This window comes from Phoxinus phoxinus (assembly GCF_949152265.1).
Source record: "Phoxinus phoxinus genome assembly, chromosome: 8".
NCBI lineage: Eukaryota > Metazoa > Chordata > Actinopteri > Cypriniformes > Leuciscidae > Phoxinus > Phoxinus phoxinus.
Genome location: NC_136883.1, coordinates 4,401,272 through 4,424,068, shown reverse-complemented (window position 1 = coordinate 4,424,068; position 22,797 = coordinate 4,401,272). Strand labels below are relative to the sequence as shown.

At 39.8% G+C, this 22,797-nt stretch overlaps 1 protein-coding gene across 3 annotated transcripts in view; it reads right to left on the bottom strand.

Annotated features, from left to right (window-relative positions):
* Window positions 1-22,797, bottom strand: part of sphkap (SPHK1 interactor, AKAP domain containing) — a 144,062-nt gene that overhangs the window by 65,742 nt on the left and 55,523 nt on the right. For all 3 annotated transcript variants that reach the window (XM_079620140.1, XM_079620142.1, XM_079620144.1), the window contains exon 2: window positions 13,100-13,194. In XM_079620140.1, the coding sequence (XP_079476266.1) occupies window positions 13,100-13,143 (44 nt within the window). In that variant the 5' untranslated portion in view covers window positions 13,144-13,194. The remainder of the gene's footprint in view (window positions 1-13,099; window positions 13,195-22,797) is intronic.

The following is a 22,797-nucleotide window of genomic DNA, read 5'->3' as shown; positions in this document are numbered from 1 at the left end:
ATGCCAGGCCCTGTGGTCCTGCTGGCCAGCGTGAGAATGCACGAGATAACACTGGCACAGACTGCACACCCACACCTATAGCAGTGTTGCACAGAAAGACCAATGAGAAAACATTAAAGCGCCACTATCGTGTTTTTTGGGATATTACCTTTCATGTAGTGTGTAATATAGCTGTTTATGAATGTAAAAAGTCTGTAAGTGCATGATAAATCTCAGTTTGGCTTAATTCTTGGTCCATTCTCATCAATGTTAGGCCCTGTTTACACGAGAACGCTCGCGGGTGAAAATGTAAAAATATTTTATCATATGGGCCTTTCGTTTAGACGGCTACGGCGTTTTTGGGGCTTAAAAACGCAAAAAAATAGAAACCACCCTCCAGAGTGGAAATCTTAAAAACGCTCCACCGTTGCCTTCCCGTCTAAATGGTAAAAACGCAAAAGTCTGCTAGACAGTGAAGGCACCGATCTGCTCACGGTGGCTCACGTCGCGTACGCATTTGCGTCACAGGCATGCGCCAGTACAGGAAAATAACAAAACATTATCAAACTAATATATAGCATTAATTTCATTGACAACAAAAAAAAAATCTGTCATTTTTGAGCGACACGCGAAGAGCACCGAGGGTTAAAGCAGCAGCCGATTAAACATGAAAAACAGTGTCAGCGTCTCTCACTTTCAGTGCTTCACATTGCCACCTAGCCGGCTGGAGTGCACACTACATCGAATTTCACACACTTTTGCGTCACCATATGCACGCAGATTTCCGCCCCATAACGCTCGTCTAAACGCAGAATAAAAAGTGATAACGCAACGCCACTTTTGCGTTTTCTCTTCAGATCGTTTCCATGTAAACATAGCCTTAGAAGTGTGTTTATTCCCTGTGTTTTCAACTAGTGACCAGAGGCGGACAGAGTACACAGCTTCATTACTTGAGTAAAAGTACAGATACCCCTTGCTAAATTTTACTCAAGTACAAGTAAAAGTAGCTACTACAGTCAGATGTCTACTTAAGTAAAAGTACTGAAGTACTTGTTTTTAAAAGTACTTAAGTATCAAGAGTACAATAGTACATTTTCTAAATATTGCATTACTACAGCCACAGTGCTTACATATGTACAGAAACGTCCTACATGGAGTTATGAAAAATGTTAATGTTAATACCTTGGAGAATGTAAAAGGAATTGAAAGTAAAATCAAGTCATTTTCATATTTTTACCACATTGCTTTATTTAACATTTCACACTTGCCCACAAGGCAATAGCACAATGGCAACGCTCTGACAAACCTCTACTAGAGTTTTAATGGATTTTTTTGCACCCACATTTGAACTAACAATTATGTGTACATGTGAGTTTCTCTGTTTTTTCAGCAATCAAATCAATAAACCTAAACCAGCAAAGAAGGCAATATAGCAATGTTCTGACACACCTCTGAACCACACCTCTGAAAGCTGATTGCTGATAGGCTGTCCCAATCAGTGCACAATCCAGTCGCGTTTGAGAGGGAAACAACTAATTGAGGGTTTCCGATTTTTTATTTTATTTTTTATTTATTTATTTTTTAGAAGAAGTAACGGGTACTCAGTACTCACGGTTATGGATAGAAATGTAGTGGAGTAAAGAGTACAATATTTGCCTCTCAAATTGAGTAAAGTCATGAGTACTCCCCAAAAATTATACTCGAGTAAAGTACAGATCCCTCAAAATTGTACTTAAGTACTGTACTCAAGTAAATGTACTCCGTTACTGTCCGGCTCTGCTAGTGACTGTCTCCTAGTGAACTAAAGTATTTATATTTGTTAATCTGCGTCATGCATCTCCTCAACACCAGCATTAACCGGACAGCAGAGAGTTCCGGCACAACCCTACGTTGGTTTGTAACAAATCTCTTCATCGGCTGTACCGTGAACAGCGTCTACTTTGACCCTCAAACACGGTAGACTGGAAGTGTTGTCAACATGTTGAGAAGACGCTCTTTTCTGCACAGCGAAAGCAAATCACCTTTGCATGCACTTCAAAAGGATGAGGTATCGCAACGCTATCTTACGACCAATTCGTAAGAATTCATACGTTTTCATTACCAAATGTAGATATGGTAATGGGTGTTTCGTTTCTGACATGACTGGGCCATCTGACCAATCAGAGCAGAGTAGGAAAGGAGGGGTCTCTAGAGAAACCAGAATCCTTTATCGAGCCGGTTTTAGACATTGTGAGAACAGAGGTGATGCTGCAATGTATATTATGAGAAAATAAAAGTGTTTTTTGACCTTGGATGCATGTAAACTTATTGTAGGAGACTCCAAATCAAAAACAAACTTCAGGGTTTAAAGTCGGCATGAATTAAAAATTGACCCCGTTTTCTAAATGCATACTATTATAAATAATTAATCCATGCATATATTTTTTTAAGCTCGTCATGTTTAATAAAAATGTCATAACTTGATCTCCGACAGACTTGACTTCTACACTGTAAAAAATTATTTGTTTGAACTTATTTATTTTAGTGCATTGTAAGTCTTTCTTCTCCAAAATGCACATTTCATTTAATTTGTTATTTGTAATTATTTGTGAAATGTACTTGCAATATCTGAGTGAAAATTATTTCAAAGTAAACACTCTCAGAAAAAAAAAGTTACTAGAGCTGTCACTGGGGTGGTAACCTTTCCCAATAGGTGCTAATATGCACCCTTAAGGGGTAAATAAGGTACCCCTGTCCCTTTTGAAAGTGTATACCGCCCCAGTGATTGCACCTTTATTCCCTGAGAATGTAGACCACATGTTTTCAGTGTATGTCAGATTTTTCCAATCATTTTGTACAAAGTGTGCATTGCTGTTCTCACACAGCGGGTTTGCCATCGGATCAAATGTACTTTGCACTGCCCCATGCCAATAGTCTCTCTCTGACGTAAGGAAATAAGGGAAATCAATGGAGTGTCCTCTACGGACGTCGCAGTGCTGAAGCAACTACATATGTCTTTTAATGTGTCGCGTGTAGTGTACTAATGACTCTTACAGAGGCAGCAACGGCTCTCACAAGAGCCATTCCAATGCAAAGCTTGCATTATATTGGGTTCACAAATGAATCGGTGCAGCACAAACTGTTAAGGTCAGGCCGAAATGATTGGGGACCTTGTTAAAAATAAACTTCAGGCACTCTTCCCTAATGTTGGGATGCTGGAAGGATATGCAGTGAAGCTTGTGCAAAACACAATCAGGAACAGCATGCTTTGGCATTTTAGTTGCTCCAGTGTTTAGGAGTAACAGTATCTTCTGCCTTATTCCCTCACAGTTTTTATAGTAGATCAAAATGTAATTCTTATTTTAAAGCAAAATGTAATTTCTCATGACCTCTCTAAGGATCAGTTCATCAAATCTACCTGATCTATCACCTAAATATTGTGTAACAGTAATATTTATTTACAGAGATAAAGACAGTTTAAGGTTAAAAGAAGTTCAAATGAGATCATGTTTGACCACCGTAATGCAACACTCTGTAGCCATCGCTCAGACTTGTCTGTGGGTGTCTCTATCAAAGTTAATCAATTCTTATCAATAATAAAACAGGTCCAGACCTGAGCCGAAATTCATTGGGAGTGTCAATTAACTCTGTGCCTGTAGAAAACTAATACTCAACTGGATCTGTCAATGTCTTTTAGGCCTCATTAGCAAACAGAAATGAATTATGTATGATCGCCTTTTAAATCAATTATAAATTAAACCCTGCAATGGAAACAGCAGGTAACGGGAATCAAAGGAGCAGAAGCTGGAGAAAGTGTGAGTTTCAGCTTCTGTCAGGGCACAAATGGCCTCCATAGGAATTGCAATAAAAAAGAAAAGAAATAGAAATTCTTCCACCTTCATACTTTTATGGTGTTTTTTATGGTTGCTTTTTAGCCACTGATATAACTCGAGTCTTCATCTCACGAGGGGACATAATGTTACATTCTTTTGTGTGAAATGTTTCTTAATGAGGAAAAAATGACAGTGCACCTTTAAGACCAGCGAAATGTCTCAGCTGATGGCTCATCGCACCGATGCTAACAGACAACGATCTGCAGATGCCACACAGGGCCGAGCAGGAGTGAGTCTAAAAATAGCCATGCATTACTGTACCCACGTTTCCTTTACTTCCTCGCTGCCCTCCCTCCGAGAGCCACGCGCATGTGTCTTGTTGGGCCGCTCGTGGGCTTTAGGGGCCACTATCATTTATTCAAATCGGCTGCAGGTCGCTGTGCCAGGAGGAGAAACACTTGTGCTCTGGCAGCATGAAATTAACATGACACCGAAAAATAACACAGGCCAATAAACCAATGATAAAGAAGAAAAAGAGAAGTAAAAAAAGCAAGAGATTTAATCTTTGGGAAACCACTTTACAGGCTATTTTTTTGTGTTGAAATTTACCATTGTGTATTTTTATGGTTATGATGTGATACTGCCAATATAATGCCTATTGTGTTCATTTAGCATGGTTGCATGGTATGAGAGTTAAGGCCCAGCTCTGTGTCTCTCTCTTTCTTTACTTGCCAGAGCCCGACTGCAAAGAGAAGAAAAACATGTGAGCATTACTGTTGCGGATTAAAATTCAAATTGTGTTGCATGAGTTTATCTCACCGACCAGAGAGAGAGCAAGAGAGCGAGAGAAAGTGAGGGAGGAGAGGAAGAAAAGCACTGTGCTCTGGAACAACAAACATGGACTAGATTTGAGGCAAAAACACAGAGGATGCCTTCAGGTTTAATGTGTATCTGTGTCAGAAGTTGCAATGGTAACTGTACTTGGAGACACTGGGTGGCTTTCAAGTGTGAAATGACATTGGTTCTGCTGTCCGGACTGACACCATTCACTCTCTCACTTTCTCTTTCTAGAAGAATCTATCCATCCATCCATCCATCCATCCATCCATCCATCCATCCATCCATCCATCCATCCATCCATCCATCCATCCATCCTTCCTTCCATCCATCCATCCATCCATCCATCCTTCCATCCATCCATCCATCCATCCATCCATCCATCCATCCTTTCATCCATCCATCCTTCCATCCATCCATCCATCCATCTATCCATCCATCCATCCTTCCATCCATCCATCCATCCATCCATCCATCCATCCATCCATCCATCCATCCATCCATCCATCCTTCCATCCATCCATCCATCCATCCATCCATCCATCCATCCATCCATCCATCCTTCCATCCATCCATCCATCCTTCCATCCATCCATCCATCCATCCATCCATCCTTCCATCCATCCATCCATCCATCCTTCCTTCCATCCATCCATCCATCCATCCATCCATCCTTCCATCCATCCATCCATCCTTCCATCCATCCATCCATCCATCCATCCATCCATCCTTCCATCCATCCATCCATCCATCCATCCTTCCATCCATCCATCCATCCATCCATCCATCCATCCATCCATCCTTCCATCCATCCATCCATCCATCCATCCATCCATCCATCCATCCATCCATCCATCCATCCATCCATCCATCCATCCATCCATCCTTCCTTCCATCCATCCATCCTTAAGTAAGTAAGTAAGTAAAATTTATTTATACAGCGCCTTTCACAGACACAATGGGTCACAAGGCGCTTTACAATAGACAATAAAACATAATAAAACACTTTGAAATCAATTAAAACAGATAAAATTAACAACATCTACAACATAGATCATCCAAAGGCTAACTTAAACAAGTGAGTCTTCACTTGTCTCTTGAAATTGTCCACATTCTCAGCAAACCTAATACTGATCGGTAAAGCATTCCATAGACGAGGTGCGATAGCGGCAAAAGCTCTATCCCCACATGTCTTTAGGCGAGTACGTGGCGTAGCTAGCAGATTTTGATTATTAGATCTAAGGGACCGGAGAGGTGTATGAGAATGAATTAAATCCGCAAGATAAGAAGGGGCCTGGCCATATAAGGCTCGATATGTTATGGTGAGAATTTTGAATTGGATCCTGTAAGTTACAGGAAGCCAATGAAGGGAGCAGAGTATTGGGGTGATATGGGTGCGGCTATTTGATCGGGTAAGTAACCTAGCAGCTGAATTTTGAATGGATTGAAGTCGATGAAGAACGGATTTGTTGAGTGAAGAAAAAAGTGAGTTACAGTAATCAATACGGGATGAAATAAAAGCATGAATGAGCATCTCCAGTTCCGACTGAGAGACCACAGACCTCAATTTACTAATATTACGTAAATGAAAAAAAACAAGATTTGGTCAAAAATTTAATGTGGGTTTCAAAAGATAAGGATTTGTCAAATATAATCCCAAGGTTCCTTAAACTAGGCCGCACAGCAGATGCCAAAGGTCCAATGTCCTGTATAATCAAAGGTATAGCGTTGTCTGGTGCTACAATTAAAACCTCAGTCTTATCTGGATTCAGCTGCAAAAAACTTTCTGCCATCCAGCTGTTTATGGCATCTATACAATCTAAAAGCCTCGAAAGTTTGGATGACTCATTTCGCCGGAAGGTAAAGTGAAGCTGAATGTCATCTGCATAAAAATGATAGGAAATATTAAAATCTCGTATGATCTGACCCAGGGGCAACAAGTATAAGATAAACAAAATTGGGCCCAACACAGAACCCTGCGGAACACCACAAAGCAGGGGTGACGAGGCAGATTTAAAATCACCAATAGATACGTCAAAACTTCTATCTGTAAGATATGAGCTAAACCAATCTAAGGCCACTCCTGACACGCCGACCCACTCACGCAATCTCATAATCATAATATTGTGATCCACAGTATCAAAAGCAGAACTCAGATCCAGAAGTACCAGCACTGAACATAGGCCTGCGTCCGATGCCATCTGAAGGTCGTTATTAACTCTCACTAAAGCGGTCTCAGTCGAGTGTCTCTTCCTAAAACCTGACTGAAATTTGTCAGGTCCTTCCATCCATCCTTCCATCCATCCTTCCATCCATCCATCCATCCTTCCATCCATCCATCCATCCATCCTTCCTTCCATCCATCCATCCATCCATCCATCCATCCATCCATCCATCCATCCATCCATCCATCCATCCATCCATCCATCCTTCCTTCCTTCCTTCCATCCATCCATCCATTCATCCAACCGGCTCAGGCTCAGGCTAATTGGAAATACGTGCAAAATTTCTGCTAAATTACATTGCTTCTTGTACGTTTTGTAACACTTTCAAGGTGAAATGTCTGGTGACTCAGTGGTGAGTGACGCAGAAAGCCTAATGCTCTATCGTGTTTGAAAATAATGTACCACCACCAACCCTAAACCTGGCCACATAAGCAAATGTGAGATAACAATGTATTTGCTCTATTGCAAAGTTGCTCTATTTTCCATGCTCTATTAGCTTACTTCTACAGTACGTGTGTTTGAGGGATTTTTTATTGAGTGTTGCGACTCGAGCGACTTCAATGCTGCACCAGGTGAGATACAGAGCAAGTTTACTATGTCAGAAAATATGGAGCTGATTATGTGATGCAAACATCATAACAGATTAGTTTATAGATAATGCATATGGTAAAAGAGTTTTGAGTTCATAACATAGTATTGTGCAAGGAAACGTGTGAAAAAAAAGTCTTTCATAATTAATAATATGCCCCTGTGATCATAATTCGTTTGAAAAGGAGTAACATTTTTGGTGTTATAGGTAGATTTTGCTAAATTGTATGGTGCATTATCCACAACAGCTGCATAAAACAACCCCTAATAAACTTTATGGAAACTGATTATACTTGGAAAAGGAAAGTTGGCAGAGTAAGTTATTACATTTTGATGAAAGATTACGAAAATCAGCATTTTTTTTTCTTTTGGACAACATTCTTTTGCGAACTAATCTTTCTGAACATCTTTATCCCACACTCTCCAGACTCTATCTGTTGTTCACAAACGCAGGAAGCAGGCCAGCAGACCACTCAAAGTATTAATTGACAGTCAGTGTAGACCAACATAACCGACCTCCGCAAGACCTGCCAGACATCAGACCACCTCGTGCCAAAGCTCTTGTTGGGGCATCATGAGCAAGAGTCAACGTTTCTTTGTGTTTGCTTGTGTGCGTGTGTTTGTGGGAGTGTTCGCAAACCTAAACCCCAGATAATATCATTACCAGTCATGCTGCTCCAATATAACCCCACTATGGAGACATAAAAGACCTCAATCAATTCAGGTCTAGACACTACTGGCCAATCAATAAACACATAACATCACAAATAAAATGGAAAGCACAAAGAATAGCTTCAGGTCTATATGGTGAAGGCAAAAAAAGGAGGGAGAGAAGAGGAAAAACAATAGGGGGAATTGGCAAGTCCTGAGGGATCCATTTGTTTGTTGTAATCGGGTATGATGATCTCAGATGTGCACCTGCTGGAGTCTCAAACATGGATAGAGCAAGCTAACAGCATCCCATAATCAAACATGCACTTATGCTGTGTATTAACAGCAGGGGCAACCTGCTGGATTTATGGCATAATCCATGGTACACAGAAACAAATCGTAAGCAAAGGTCGCTGGGTCACAGCAACCACTCGTTTACATTTATCCGTCCTCATTGCATTCTTGCGCTCAATAGACATGACTGTGATCGGTTACAATACTCAACAACACTGCAACCTTTGACGTAAATAGATGCTACGATAAACACTGTTCATGGCTAGTAAAACTCGGCAGCTATAATAGTAAAAATTTAATAAACGTTTTCGAAAGAGTTCCACTTGTAATACTTATTTCATATGAAATGGTGATAGCCAATCATAGCAGTGGGCATTTACCCTGAAGTTTTAAGGAGACACAACCCTTTAAATGAAGTAGAAAGTGGACTTAATTTCTAAATTACTACTAAATTATAACAATCCTGCAATCATTATACTGTCAATGGAATTCAGAACACAACAAATCACAAATGGTTGACGTGAAGCGCACTATTAGGAAGCAATTTCGGACAGAGTTTTCGACTTTAATAAATACACACCTGTGGACTCTTGACACAGACTCTCAAACTTTAGCTCAAGTACAACAGAGTGTCGCCTAATTATCTGTTCATTCAGTGGGGCTTTATGTGCCACATTATGCATATTTACTTCCTGACCCCCTCCACACGTGAACATGTGGCTGAGGTAATACACCAGACAGAAGGCTGATTATTACACACATGCACAAGTCCTCCAAACACTCATATCCAAGAACAAACTAATGAGAGCATCTCTTCATTACCTTTATGACCTCAATCAGGGCGAAGATCCCCCCAACCCGCTCTCATTAATTATCTACACACACACACACACACACACACACACACACACACACACACACACACACACACACACACACACACACACACACACACACACACACACACACACACACACACACACACACACACACACACACACACACACACACACACACACACACACACACACACACACACACAAACACACTGAAACACACACACTCCTCCATGTGTCCTTCCTGTCCCATTTACAAACTATTGCAACCTCCAGGACCACTTCACTATGAGGCTTCATTTACATTCTCATCAGCTGTGTCATTTATAACTCTCATGTCGTTTCAAAACTATGACTTTTTTCCTCTGTGGAACACAAAGAAGAAGCCTTTTGGAACAGCAGCAACTCCGTCACGAAGTGGAAGTCCATGTAAAGTCAATGTCACTGAATGCTGAGGCACATGGTGCTTAAAGTCATCAACATTCTGAGGATTCCATAGAGTTCCAAACTTCCACTGGCAAAAAAACTGTGCGGCAGGAGCTTCGTGGAATGGGTTTCCATGGCCGAGCAGTTGCATGCCAGCCTCACATCACCAAGTACTGTACAACACGTGTGTAAAACAGTGTGTAAAACACGCCGGCAGTCTAAACCTGTTCTGGGGAGTGACGAATCAGAGAACACACTTCTTTGGTTGGCGATCTGATCTGGGTCTGGGTTTGGTGGATCGCAGGAGAACATTACCTGACTGACTGCATTGTGTCAACTGTACAGTTTGGTGGAGGGATACTGGCGTGGGGCTGTTTCTCAGGGGTTGGGCTAGGACATCACTTCCAGTGAAGGCAAATCTTAACGCTTCAATATTCCAAGACATTTTGGACAATGCTATGCTCTCATCTTTGTGGGAACAGTTTAGGGAAGGCCCTTTTCTATTCCAGTATACCTGTGCCCCAGTGCATAAAGCAATGTCCATAAACACATGATTGGATGAGTTTGGTGATTGACCCGCACAGAGCCCTGATATCAACTCCATCCAACACCTCTGGGATGAACTGGAACGGAAATTGCGAGCCAAGCCTTCTCATCCAGCATCAGTGCCTGACCTCACGAATACTCTACTGGATGAAAGGGCAAAAATTCCCACAGAAACACTCCAAAATCTTGTGGAAAGCAGTCTTACAAGAGTGGAGACTATTACAGAAACTAAGATGTTTTTCCTCTATGGAATATAAATAATACATTTTAAAGACTGTATGGAAAAGAGCGGTCTGAATGATTAAAGCATATATTCTCAAGCTTCATGTGAGGAACTATCATTTCCATGCAATAATCATTTAAACAAATCTAAAATAATTAAGCTAATCAGATGGCTTCAGATCTCATCATTCCCCAACATACTGAGGCAGAATAACAGAAGTTACTTTGTGATATGGCATTTAAAGAAAGAACACATGACCTTTTCCTGTTGCTTGATTACACGAACAAGCTTTACTTACAAAACATCCTGCCACCCACCCAACACACAGACACCACAACATCAGACACATCATCTACTTAATCACAGCCATCTCTCAAAGTTAAGGCTGCAGTTCAGTCCACCTATACACAAACGCATCGGCGTGAACGATGAAAAACAACTTGTACTCTTACACCTGCACACTCAGCGCCCAGTCAGCCACTACAGTTTTTACGACCCCCCCACCCCGCTCATTGGCGTATCCCTGCGGCATACAGAAGTGCTGGCCTTTCCATTCTCATATCTCTCTCTCTGCACGCACTCAGCTATTAAGCGTCTACCATGATGGGTGGTGGCAGTTTAATGTATTTATGTCTGATAAAAAAACATCTGATTTTGCTGCCCCCTAAAGGCGTGGAGGGGAACAAATTAGCAGATTGTTATAATTACTGTAACATGGTATGTGGCAATGCATTAAAATCAAATAAATACATTTATACATTTAAATTTAAATAAATACAAATATTTCTAAACAACATAACCCAGTTTTGTTTTGTTTAGATAAGAGGAATTTCTAACAAAAGATAAACAAATAAATAATATATACATACAGGGCTATATACATGCCATATATATACAGGGCTACTGTATACATATTTATATAGGTCTACATGGCAAATGCGAGTGGATTTTAGCAGCGGCATGTAACACAGTCACTCCTACTAGCCACTTTAGCGGGTTGAATTTTATAGATAATACATACATTTTAAAATTGAAGTATTTTAAAATGCATTTGAATTGAAATAATAAACCAAGTGCAATGTATTGTTGTAAAAAAATCAACAAAATTCTTTTTTTTTTAAAGGCCAACATATCCATGCTGAAATAACTGAAACACTTAAGTTCAAGTTCACTGTATGTATTCATGCAATAAAAAAATAAAAAATGAAACACTTAAGTTGTAATCCTCCAATTATTTTCTGCAGAATAGCCACGATACCAGCTGCGCTTTCTGGCTCTCTCATCTCTCTGATCTACAGACAAACCCGCATCCTCTCATTTTCCTTTGCGTTTTATGAATATTGTTCATAATTAATATTGTATGTTACAAGGTTTGAATTCCGCCGTGGTATTGAGCATAATTTTACTAATTTCTGCAGATTTTGTTCTCACACCCAAATGCGCGCACATAAAGCCGCCTCTCAATACTAAATTGAGTTCTATTTCACTGCTTATTGTGTTTAAACAGTCAAATACACACAACATAATATCAAAATGCTGGTCTTGGCGAGTATTCACGTAAACACAGTGGGCTATGCTTTAAGTGAATGTAAACAGTTGAGAAAGGAAACGCATGTGTAACAGTATAATGGATCCGTGCGTCATGCCTTAAAGTGACAGCAGCCGAATATATCTGCTGCCAATTATGAGATAATATTAAAAATAATTATATGGCAATTTCCCCCATGATATCAATGTCAAAACTGTAGCCAGTGAAAATGCTGAGTGGCTAGTAACTTTGGAAAACCAGTAGCCACAGTGGCTGGTGAGCAAAAAGTTAATGTCAAGCCCTGTAAACATACTAGATAAAACACATTTTACTGAAGATTAAATCCACTGAATATCACAAATAAATGTGACTGATTTTATTAAACTGACCTCAGCAAAAAATACAATTTAATAAATCCAAAAAATTGGCAATGGTGTATGTCTAATCAGAAAATCATGTGAAAATGGTGCATTAATTCATGTTTAATATCTGGGGTCTCTGAAATTCCAAACAGAAGTAATGGAACTTTTTGATGTTTCATGGATGTAATTAAGTTACTTCAGTGGTTTATAAAGCAGGCATGAAGCAGACAGATCCAATGAGGATTGTATGTGATTAAATTTGCCAATATAAATCAGCGTGAACACACTCAAACATTGAAAAGCTGGATAATACCGTATACAGCACAGAACCCAGAAACAGATAGCCAAGATTAATCAAGTGCAAAATTGGTTATTTACAGCCAAAGCCATTTTGCGGGCATTAAATTGCACTAATATCTATATTTGGTGAATGAGAGCATGTTGTAGGGAATACTAGGGAGAGGGAGCACTTAAAAAGAAGATTATTCACTCGATTATAACAGCAACCCAAAGAGACTAATCCTCTGTAGATGTACCGCCTGGCTGCCATCATTTCCTAATGACACAAAGAGGAATATAATCAACTTTCTCACATGTTTTTAAAGAGCAGGCGTCTTATTCTGGCCTAATAAACATAAATAAAAAGATTTACAGAGAGAAAAATGTAGAGATGATTCACAGAAAGAAACGAGCATGTTTATAAGGATCATTCCAGTAGGAGAATGCACATCCAGTAGCTTTTTATATACCATAACATCATAATTTGAGGGGGATAATTGATCATGAACGCACCTCTCTGTGAAGTTTCGGAGGACGGTGAGCAGGTTAGACAGCATGCTTGCCTTGATTCTCGTCTTTTCCGGTGCTTAGGGTCTGGGTTGCTCTGCCTGGAAAAGAATGAATAAAATGAAGATAATACACAATAAACAGAACGAATGCAGCAATCATTTGTTCACTCTAAGAGTTTTATTATACTGCAACATCATATCCAAAAAGGACCAATTATGAAACTTATAAATCATGGGTTTATGTATGACTGCTCTTTGGAGTCTATTTGTACATTGAATGTGCAGGATTTACATTTTCACTCAGAAAATTCTGTATTCTGTAAAATTCTATCACTCAGTAAATTTCACAAATAATTAAGAAGAAAAGGCAAGTAACACATTGAATTAAAGGTTACATTTTGAAGTAGAAAAACTGAAATAGTAATTTCTCCGAAACAACATTTTTGAAAGTTTAGTAGACATAAAGAAATATATAAAGTCAGGGGTATGAAGACATTAACATGTTCTACTCTTTATTAAATGTTTTGTGTGCTTACACTGTATTTCTTTCATATAAATGCCACTTGTTTTGATATTTTGTTATAATGTATTTGTATTTATTTTGACATTCAAGCGTACAAATACTTTTTCCGGGCCACTTTGGGTAAAAAGGAAAGAGTGCAAGAAAGGAAGTAGATCCAGTTTTCAAGGAGATTCTTCTAATCCACTATTACAATATTATTCCAATCCACTAATAACTATCCTCAAAATTGTCCAGTGTAAAACAGTGCTAATACAGCAGCCGGAAGACTAATTTGCCACTGGTTCCCTTTTGATTTTCCTATGAGTTTTTATAATGTTATTTTTAATTAATTTTTTGAACACTTGAAAAATGTATTACACTTGAAACGTTTTGCTCTACAACATAAACCATATCAAACACCCATATCGGAAAAAACGTACAGTATACGTTTCTAATAAGTAACTATAAGAACGTTTGGGGTGTGAGTGTGTCCAGTACATATTCAACTTATGTTTACCATGGACCCTATTTTACTCATAAATTGAAAAAACCCATCATAAAAACCCATAGGAAAATCTCGAGGAGAACCACTGGCGAATGAGTTTTCCGGATTTTGAAGTCACGACTGCGGCACTATAAGGGGTCATCTGTCATGAAGTCTCTGGTATGCGTTCTGTATGTGTGAAATGGTGGGTTTGGATGTGAGAGTGTGTTTGTGCGTGTGAAACAGATGGCAGCCTGTCTCTTCGGCTCCTGCTAAGCGCTGTGCTTTCCCTGAGCGTCATGCGACAGGTGCTGGACTGCTGCTTTACAGCATAGTGAGAATGGATTCATCTCAAATTCCGCACAAAACACATACCTTCACAAACGCCCCCAATTTGAGCGTGTGGTAACATTTATGTGTATTTTACTGCCACATAAAACAAGCAATTACATTCTCTCCAGCCCTAAACCTAAAAGCACATCACTGGTCCTGTTTCACACTGTGCCTGTACACCAAGATGATTTAATAATAGTGCTTTCCGTTATGTTGTAGTTCACTCGCTACTCTTTGGCCGTGTCTCAATCCACTCCCTGCTTCCCTAATTCATCCATCAGTATATTGTGAACACAGATTCAGACACTAGCAATGGCCTTGATCCACTAAACATTGAGACACTGATGACTCAATATCCTGACATGATTATGAGGATATACATCATCATAAAAACTCATGTGAGAGTGTGTTTGTGCGTGTCATAAAACGTAACTGGTATAAACAAAATTGATGTATGGCATATAATATATGTTGGCATTGTGAAATACGCATTTGTCCTGTTTTTTATTACTTATTAAAACAGTTTATGTAAAATACACATAAAATAAATTACAATTCTTCTGACTCTCGCATGCTTTTCAAAACCTTCTCCTCTATTCTTAACCCTCCTCCTCCTCCTCCTCCTTCACCTGACGATTTTGCCACATTCTTCATAAATAAAACAACCACCATCAGCGGCCAATTTCCCACACCACAATCTGACACACACACATCTTAACAGCTAACACACACATTCTTCCCTCATTCTCTCCACTCTCAGAGACAGAAGTCTCCAAACTCATCCTTTCCAATCACCCAACTACCTGTCCGCTTGATCCTATCTCCACTCATCTACTTCAAGCCATTTCTTCCTCAGTTGTACCCGCACTCATTCACATCATCAACACCTCTCTTCACACTGGTACATTTCCCAGAGCATTTAAGCTTCCCACTGCTTAAGAAACCCACTCCTGCACATCCAGCACATCTGGACAATTACAGACCGCTATTCCTTCTTTCATTCGTCGCTTAAACAAGTTGTTTTCAACCAGATCTATGCCTTTCTTACACAGAACAACCTCCTGGACAACAACCAGTCTGTTTTCAAAAGCGGACACTCAACTGAGACGGCCCTGCTCTCGGTTATTGAAGCTCTGAGACTGGCAAGAGCAGCTTCCTCAGTTCACCCAGATAACCACCAGATCCTCCTGTCAATCCTAAAGGGCATCTCGGGAAGTCTTACCTCTCAGGTAGGTCCTTCAGGGTGTCATGGAGGGGTGAAATGAGGTGTCTAAGTCACAACATTTAGCCACTGGAGTGCCTCAGGGCTCAGTGCTTGGACCACTTCTCTTCTCCATCTACATGTCATCACTGGGATCTGTCATTCAGAAATATGTTTATTCCCTATCACTCTACCTCTCATTCCATCCAGAGGATCTGACGGTAGATACTCGCATCTCAGCCTGCCTGACAGACATCTCTTGCTGGATGAAGGACCACCACCTTCAACTCAACCTTGCGAAGACAGAGCTGCTTGTGGTCCCGGCCAACCTAACACTACACCACAACTTCTCCATTCAGCTAGGTTCGTCAACCATAACTCCATCAAGGTCAGCCAGGAACCTTGGAGTTGTGATTGATGATCAATTGAACTTCACAGACAGCATTGCTAGATCTGCCCGGTCCTGCAGATTTGCCATATACAACATTAGGGGAATCAGGCCCTTCTATCGGAGTATGTTACACAACTCCTTGTCCAGGCTCTTGTTCTATCCAGACTGGACTATTGTAATGCTCTCCTGGCAGGCCTTCCAGCATCAACTGTCAAACCTCTGCAACTGATCCAGAATGCTGCAGCAAGAGTGGTCTTTAATGAGCCGAAGAGAGCACACGTCACTCCTCTTCTCAAAAAATTGCACTGGTTGCCAGTTGCCACTCGCGTCAAATTCAAGTCACTGACGTTTGCCTACAGAACAACCACTGCCTCTGCTCCCTTTTACCTTAACTCATTACTCCAGATTAACGTGCCATCTAGAAGCTCGAGCTCTGCAAGTGAACGTCGCTTTGTGGTGCCATCTCAAAGAGGCACAAAATCTCTTTCTCGGATCTTTACCTGGTCTGTTCCCTGCTGGTGGAATGACCTGCCTAACTCAACCCGAGCTGCCGAGTCTGTGGCCATTTTCAAGAAGCGGCTTAAGACGCATCTATTTCGGCAACACTTGATCCATGAATACTAACACTTTCTTTTCTTTTCTTTTCTCTTCTATATCTATTTAAAAATAATAATAATACATATACTGTGTTAGACTAAACTGGGAAGGGTCACAGCACTTACATACAGTTGTCCTATTGTCCGTATAACTGCTTCTATTGCTCTCCTTATTTGGATAAAAGCGTCTGCTAAATTATTCAATGTGAATGTAAATAAATAACGCCATTCACACATTGAACAAATAAAGTATAAATGTAATATTTCCTTGTATTTAAAATGAAATTAAAAATAAAAATACGTACATCTACAAATAAATACATATGAAAATGGGAGTATTTTTAATCAGCATCTGACAACTAAAAATGACTGTATTATACCTGCAGGGTATTTCATAAAATAAGTATAAATGTACAGAGGCCATAAAGGGACATGGTGAAGAAGAAAAAAATGAGATGGGAGAAAAAATTATTGATATCAAAATCATCACAATGCACTGAGAGATTCACTCCCTATAGGGAGATATTTATAGATATTACTATATATAGATATTCCCAGCATGCATCAGTGTGTCAGCCAGGTTTAAAGGGTGGTTCGACCAAAAAAGTTTGAGAACCACTGCCCTATGGGGACATGGTGTGTGGGGGTGGGGGTGGGGTGGGGGTGGGGGGGGAATATGAGATGGGAGAAAAAAATTATCAGTCAAAGCTTTTGCGTTCTCTCGCAAATGTTTTGCATTACCCGGAGAAACTTTGCGTTCACTCGCAAAGAACGTGAAAGTTTTGCGTGGGAGAGCAAACTTTCTCTGGGAAACAAAACATTTCTTAAACTTTTTGGTCACGCCCCCCTTTAAACCTGGCTGACACACTGATTATGGTGCATGCTGGGAATATTTTTAGGGAGTGAATAAAATATCTGACTCACCAGTGAACTACTACTGAATCAGTGAGCTGATTGAAACACCCTTATCTTCAAACTGTCTCATCCTGCACAGCACTCTGGGTAATTACGAAATGATTCAGGCAGTATGACAGACAGATCTAGCACAGTTTTGATTTAGTATGTGGCTCTCCTCTGAACACCTGAGTCAACAGAGACAGTGTTTAACTGAAGGGAAGACAAACAGAAAGTATGATGGACAGAAATGGAGAGCGATAATATCCATCATTCATTAAAGTCCAGTTATAGAGGCACAGTGTGTAATCCATTAGCCAGCTACACTTGAAACGCTGGCTTCTCTGCAAGCTGTGTGCGTGTGTGTGTGTGCTACTATGTGTGCACTTGAAGCCCAAAGTGCCTCTATCCATCTTAAGCTGACGGAAAGACGAGTGAAATATTGATTTTACTGTTCACACCCAAGTGAAGGGCAGATAACCAGCCAAATCTGCTAAATGTGGCGTAAAGCGTAACACAACTTACAGATGCACAATGTCACACAACTAAAGACATACAACATGCTCAGCTCTCACAAGAGCATCTTTTCACTCTGTCCAGAGTTTCTTCAGCGTTAATTCAATTCAGTGCAGTCATATTCTCAACAGGGGCCGTTGCAATATATGAGCTAAAACAATTTGCAATGAAATGGTAATGATAATACTTTTCACATTCTTTTCCTGACTGCCCGAGGCATGGAGCTGAATGGCATCACGCAGCATTACCAACACAGTTTATCTCACCTCCTCAGGTCTTGCACTCAACACACACACACGTTGGTTTTCATGTTTTATGGGGACATTCCAGACTTAATGCTTAAAAAACTTTCTGCATTTTTACATTTTCTAAAAACATCACTTGGTCATGGGGACCAAAACAATTTAGGATATTTCCATCTTTGTGGGGAAATGTAGTCCGCATAACACAGTGAATACCAGGACCACACGCACGCATGGACGGACGCACACACGCACGCACGTGAATATGATAATATTGTAGAATATTATGAGTGTGTTTGAATACAGTGAGTGACCGTAAAAGGATTTTAACAGTTCCACTTAAAAATGTATCAGTGCAATACATAACGTACCTAATTTAAAAGAAACATAACACAAGTACACTTTAAGCAAAACATTTCACAAAAATAACTAAACCAAAATAGAAATAAACTATATAGCTATACATATATTTTGTTCAAAATGAATATTGACATTTTCACGTTCCCAGTTAATGGGATGAACTAAAAATGTGTTCGTTTATCTGATAAAAATCACCACAACACCAGCGGATTAGAAGTGATTCCAAAAAGGGTTCAGAAAGATGAAGTTGGCTCTGAGAAAAGCTCTAGCAGCATTGTTTGCAGATGCCACTTGCTTTTGATAGTTTGTTGCTATAGTTCAGTGTTGCAGAAGCAATGCATGTCTACTAATGAAAATTAAATTGTGTAATTATACCACGGGACTGTTGAATGCTTGATTCTGACTGGTTGACGAATGTTCTGGTGTGCAATTATAGCATTGAAGTTCTAGGTCTGTATTACAGTATATCACTTCATTTCAGTTTGTTTCTTTGACAAACATAGGATAAAAAGTAAAAAAAAAAACTCTGCACTCTGTCTCCGCACACACAGCGAGACACTCACGTGCACATAAACTCGTTGTCTGTGCTGCCCACGACTTATCACAGGTGTTACTCATCAGGGTGTTTCTAAGAATGCTTATGACGTTGTGGGTCGTTGCCAGGGTGTTGCTATGCAGTTGCTAAAGATGTTATGTTTTTATGCGTGGTTGCCAGGTCATTGTTATGCAGCGGTCAAGGTTGCTAGTATGCATTGGGTGGTTGCCAGGGTGTTGCTATGCAAGGATTTTATAACGCATTGTTAAGCAGATGCTAGGGCATTGTTTGCCCACCCGCAAGTTTCTGATCTCCAGATTTACGGTATTTTTTCCGCCCGTTTTATCATCTGCCAAGCTAACACCACTTGCCTCCTCAACAAGCTCAGTACTTAGGGTTAGAGGTTTAGAAAAGAGCCTTGCCAAGCACCTCTAATTATAACCAAGGCACGCACGACAGTATCAGAAGTACAGATAAAAAGAGAGGAGATTTGAGGAAAGAGCCAGTCATGAACATAGATAAGAACACAGAGAAGAGCTGCAGCTCTCAGCCGGTGTGTGTGTGTGTGTGTGTGTGTGTGTGTGTGTGTGTGTGTGTGTGTGTGTGTGTGTGTGTGTGTGTGTCATTAAAAGAGCAGGCTTGTTATGTTTGATCATTCACCACAGCAAAAAGACAATGTGGTCTGTAGAAGTGACCCCATGTAATGAACCGATTGATGATTACAATTAATCTCAGTCTGAATAACAGCGATGCCACAGGGATTATTAGAGCTGACAGCAGAGTAACACGCAAAGAGCAATTACACACTTACACACGCGTACTTATGTTCACAGACATATTACATGATGGAACATGTTCAAGGAGTGAAATATAGCACACACATACACATACGTTGAGTGTTATTCTTTCATCCCATCGATTGCTCATTTTTGTTTTTTCAAAGAAACACTTTAGCACAGCAGCGTCTGAAGATACATAGGCTGTTTTTTTTCTAGTGCCACTTTTCTGAAATCTAAGGTGAACGAAAATCTCGACATGAGAAAGCACTTCTTCCTGCAGAAATCAATCGGACACTTTAACAGCTGACACACGATACCTCAAGCTGATATCCTCAATCCTAAGAAAAAAACATGAGGCTGAAGATACATTTTGAAAGAATGAAGCTGTCAAGGAAAAAGAGCAGCATTTCTCTGACGTGTGTGGATATCAGTTTCGTTATCCTCTGAAAACCCACAGCCACATATTAAATAATTGATGTTGTGTATGCAAGTGTGTGCTTTGTTTGCTTGGATCTGACACATTAAAAGAATATGTGTCTGCTTGATTGCATGCAACCAATGTGTCCGTGTGTTGAAATCAGCCCTAAAGTGATCAGCTATGCATCTGTGTATGTGTTGTTTGTCAGTTATAGAGATGTGAAAGATCTGAAGATTGAATTATTGATCTCAACTCTTCAGAGATGGTCAGACGGACTGTTCTAGAAAATGTGGTGCTGTGTTTATATCTCCTTAAAGGAGAACTCCAGCGCAAAATGAACCTTTGGTCTAATTACACATTGTTACCTAGTCAACCGTTATCTGAGATTTGTTTTCATGCTTATCGAATGTAAATAGTTTTATCTCTATAAACAGTTTAGCCTATAACGCTAGTATAACGCTAGTATATGGGGCATGGAGTAATGACAAATAAAAATCGCTTGTTAATACCACTAACAAGGCTCAAAATAGCCCCACACTAACACGGTAGCATAATGAAGGTCCCTACATGCAAACCGAAGCATTGAGAACTTTGACAGTGTCCAGACAGTTTAATAAGAAGATATTTTATACATACAGTCAACTTCACGTATATAAGCAGAAGCCATCTTAGAAAAACAGACTCGATCAGTCGATCAACGAAACGCCGATCTAAATGCGCTGGACCATATGAGATTCTACACAGTTCAGCGCATTTGGATCGGCGTGTCGTTGATCGACTGATCGAGTCTGTTTTTCTAAGATGGCTTCTGCTTGTATACGTGAAGTTGACTGTATGTATAAAATATCTTCTTATTAAACTGTCTGGACACTGTCAAAGTTCTCAATGCTTCGGTTTGAAGGTAGGGACCCTCATTATGCTACCGTGTTAGTGTGGGGCTATTTTGAGCCTTGTTAGTGGTATTAACAAGCGATTTTTATTTGTCATTACTCCATGCCCCATATACTAGCGTTATACTAGCGTTATAGGCTAAACTGTTTTTAGAGATAAAACTATGTACATTCGATAATCATGAAAACAAATCTCAGATAACGGTTGACTAGGTAACAATGTGTCATTAGACCAAAGGTTCATTTTGCGCTGGAGTTCTCCTTTAAATGGGACCTATTTTCAAAGTCTTCAATTTGTTTTCGGCTCTGCTAGAATAGGTTTTCATGCTTGAATGTTCAAAAAACACTTTTTTCCTCACATATTTGACATTGTTGCAGCACCTCTCTTACCAGTCTGTCAGTAACGCTCTGTTTAGTTCAGTGACTGAGCAATGGAGGAACGCCTTGGTTTGCCCTCCAAGTGGGCGTTCGTTAAGGATGTGACATAAAAACCATGAATAGAGAATAACTCCCTTTGGAGTGACTGTGCTTTGTAACTTTGCAGACTCTTCTTAAAGGGATAGTTCACCAAAAAATATGATAATTCCAACACGATCTCATGGAAGTGCGTTATTATACCACGAATGTTATTTCTCGTACCATTTATACAGCAAACATTTTTTTTTTTGCGTGCATATGCTACGCACTGACAACCCTTGGGTAGGATTAAGAGTAGGGAGTGTGTGTGTATTACACGCCATAAAGTGCGTATCATATGCACGCAAAAACTATTTTTGGTGTATAAATGACACAAGAAATAACATTCATCATATAGATTTCATGAGATCGGGCTGGATAATTCTGTCATTATTTACTCACCCATAATGGACATACAAAGGTTCAAAAAGACATACAAACATATTCCATGAATTGAAGGGTTTAATCCAAGTCTTCTGAAGAGACACTATCGGTAAACATTGATATTTTATTAATTAATTAATGTAACATTGGTGTAATTTCTCATATTGCTATTGCTGCCGTTTTATGAAACCAATAAGCAACGTGAGGTTGTGCGTTACACTGATTTTACTACATTAATGGAAGTCTATTAACTCCTTTTACCATGGTAAAATTACGGTTTGGCACTGCCTCACATGGCCTATTGCATTAGAATATATTGTATATTTTTTTTATAGCATGTGACCGAACACATTATGCAATGATTATTGTATATGTTACCTCACTGTGACCTCATCATGATACATGTTTAATTCAGCAAGTGGTGTCCAGTTATTATATCAGGAAAAAAAAGAGGCTATTTGCATTGCAATCAAATAATAAGTCAAGAGATGTTAAAAACCTCTGGTATTGCTGCATGCTCATACTGCTCAATGTAAAAATGGCATCGTAAAAAATGGCACTGTGCTTACAGAACTGCAAAACTAACCACAGTAAGCGCAGCAACAATATTAGCGTGACACGGTACGAGTAGTATGGTCACAAGCTATTCTGAACACAGGAGGAGGGAGAGGGACAGTAAGTAGAGGTGTTAATGCAATTTTGATCCGCACAGCAGTCTTCC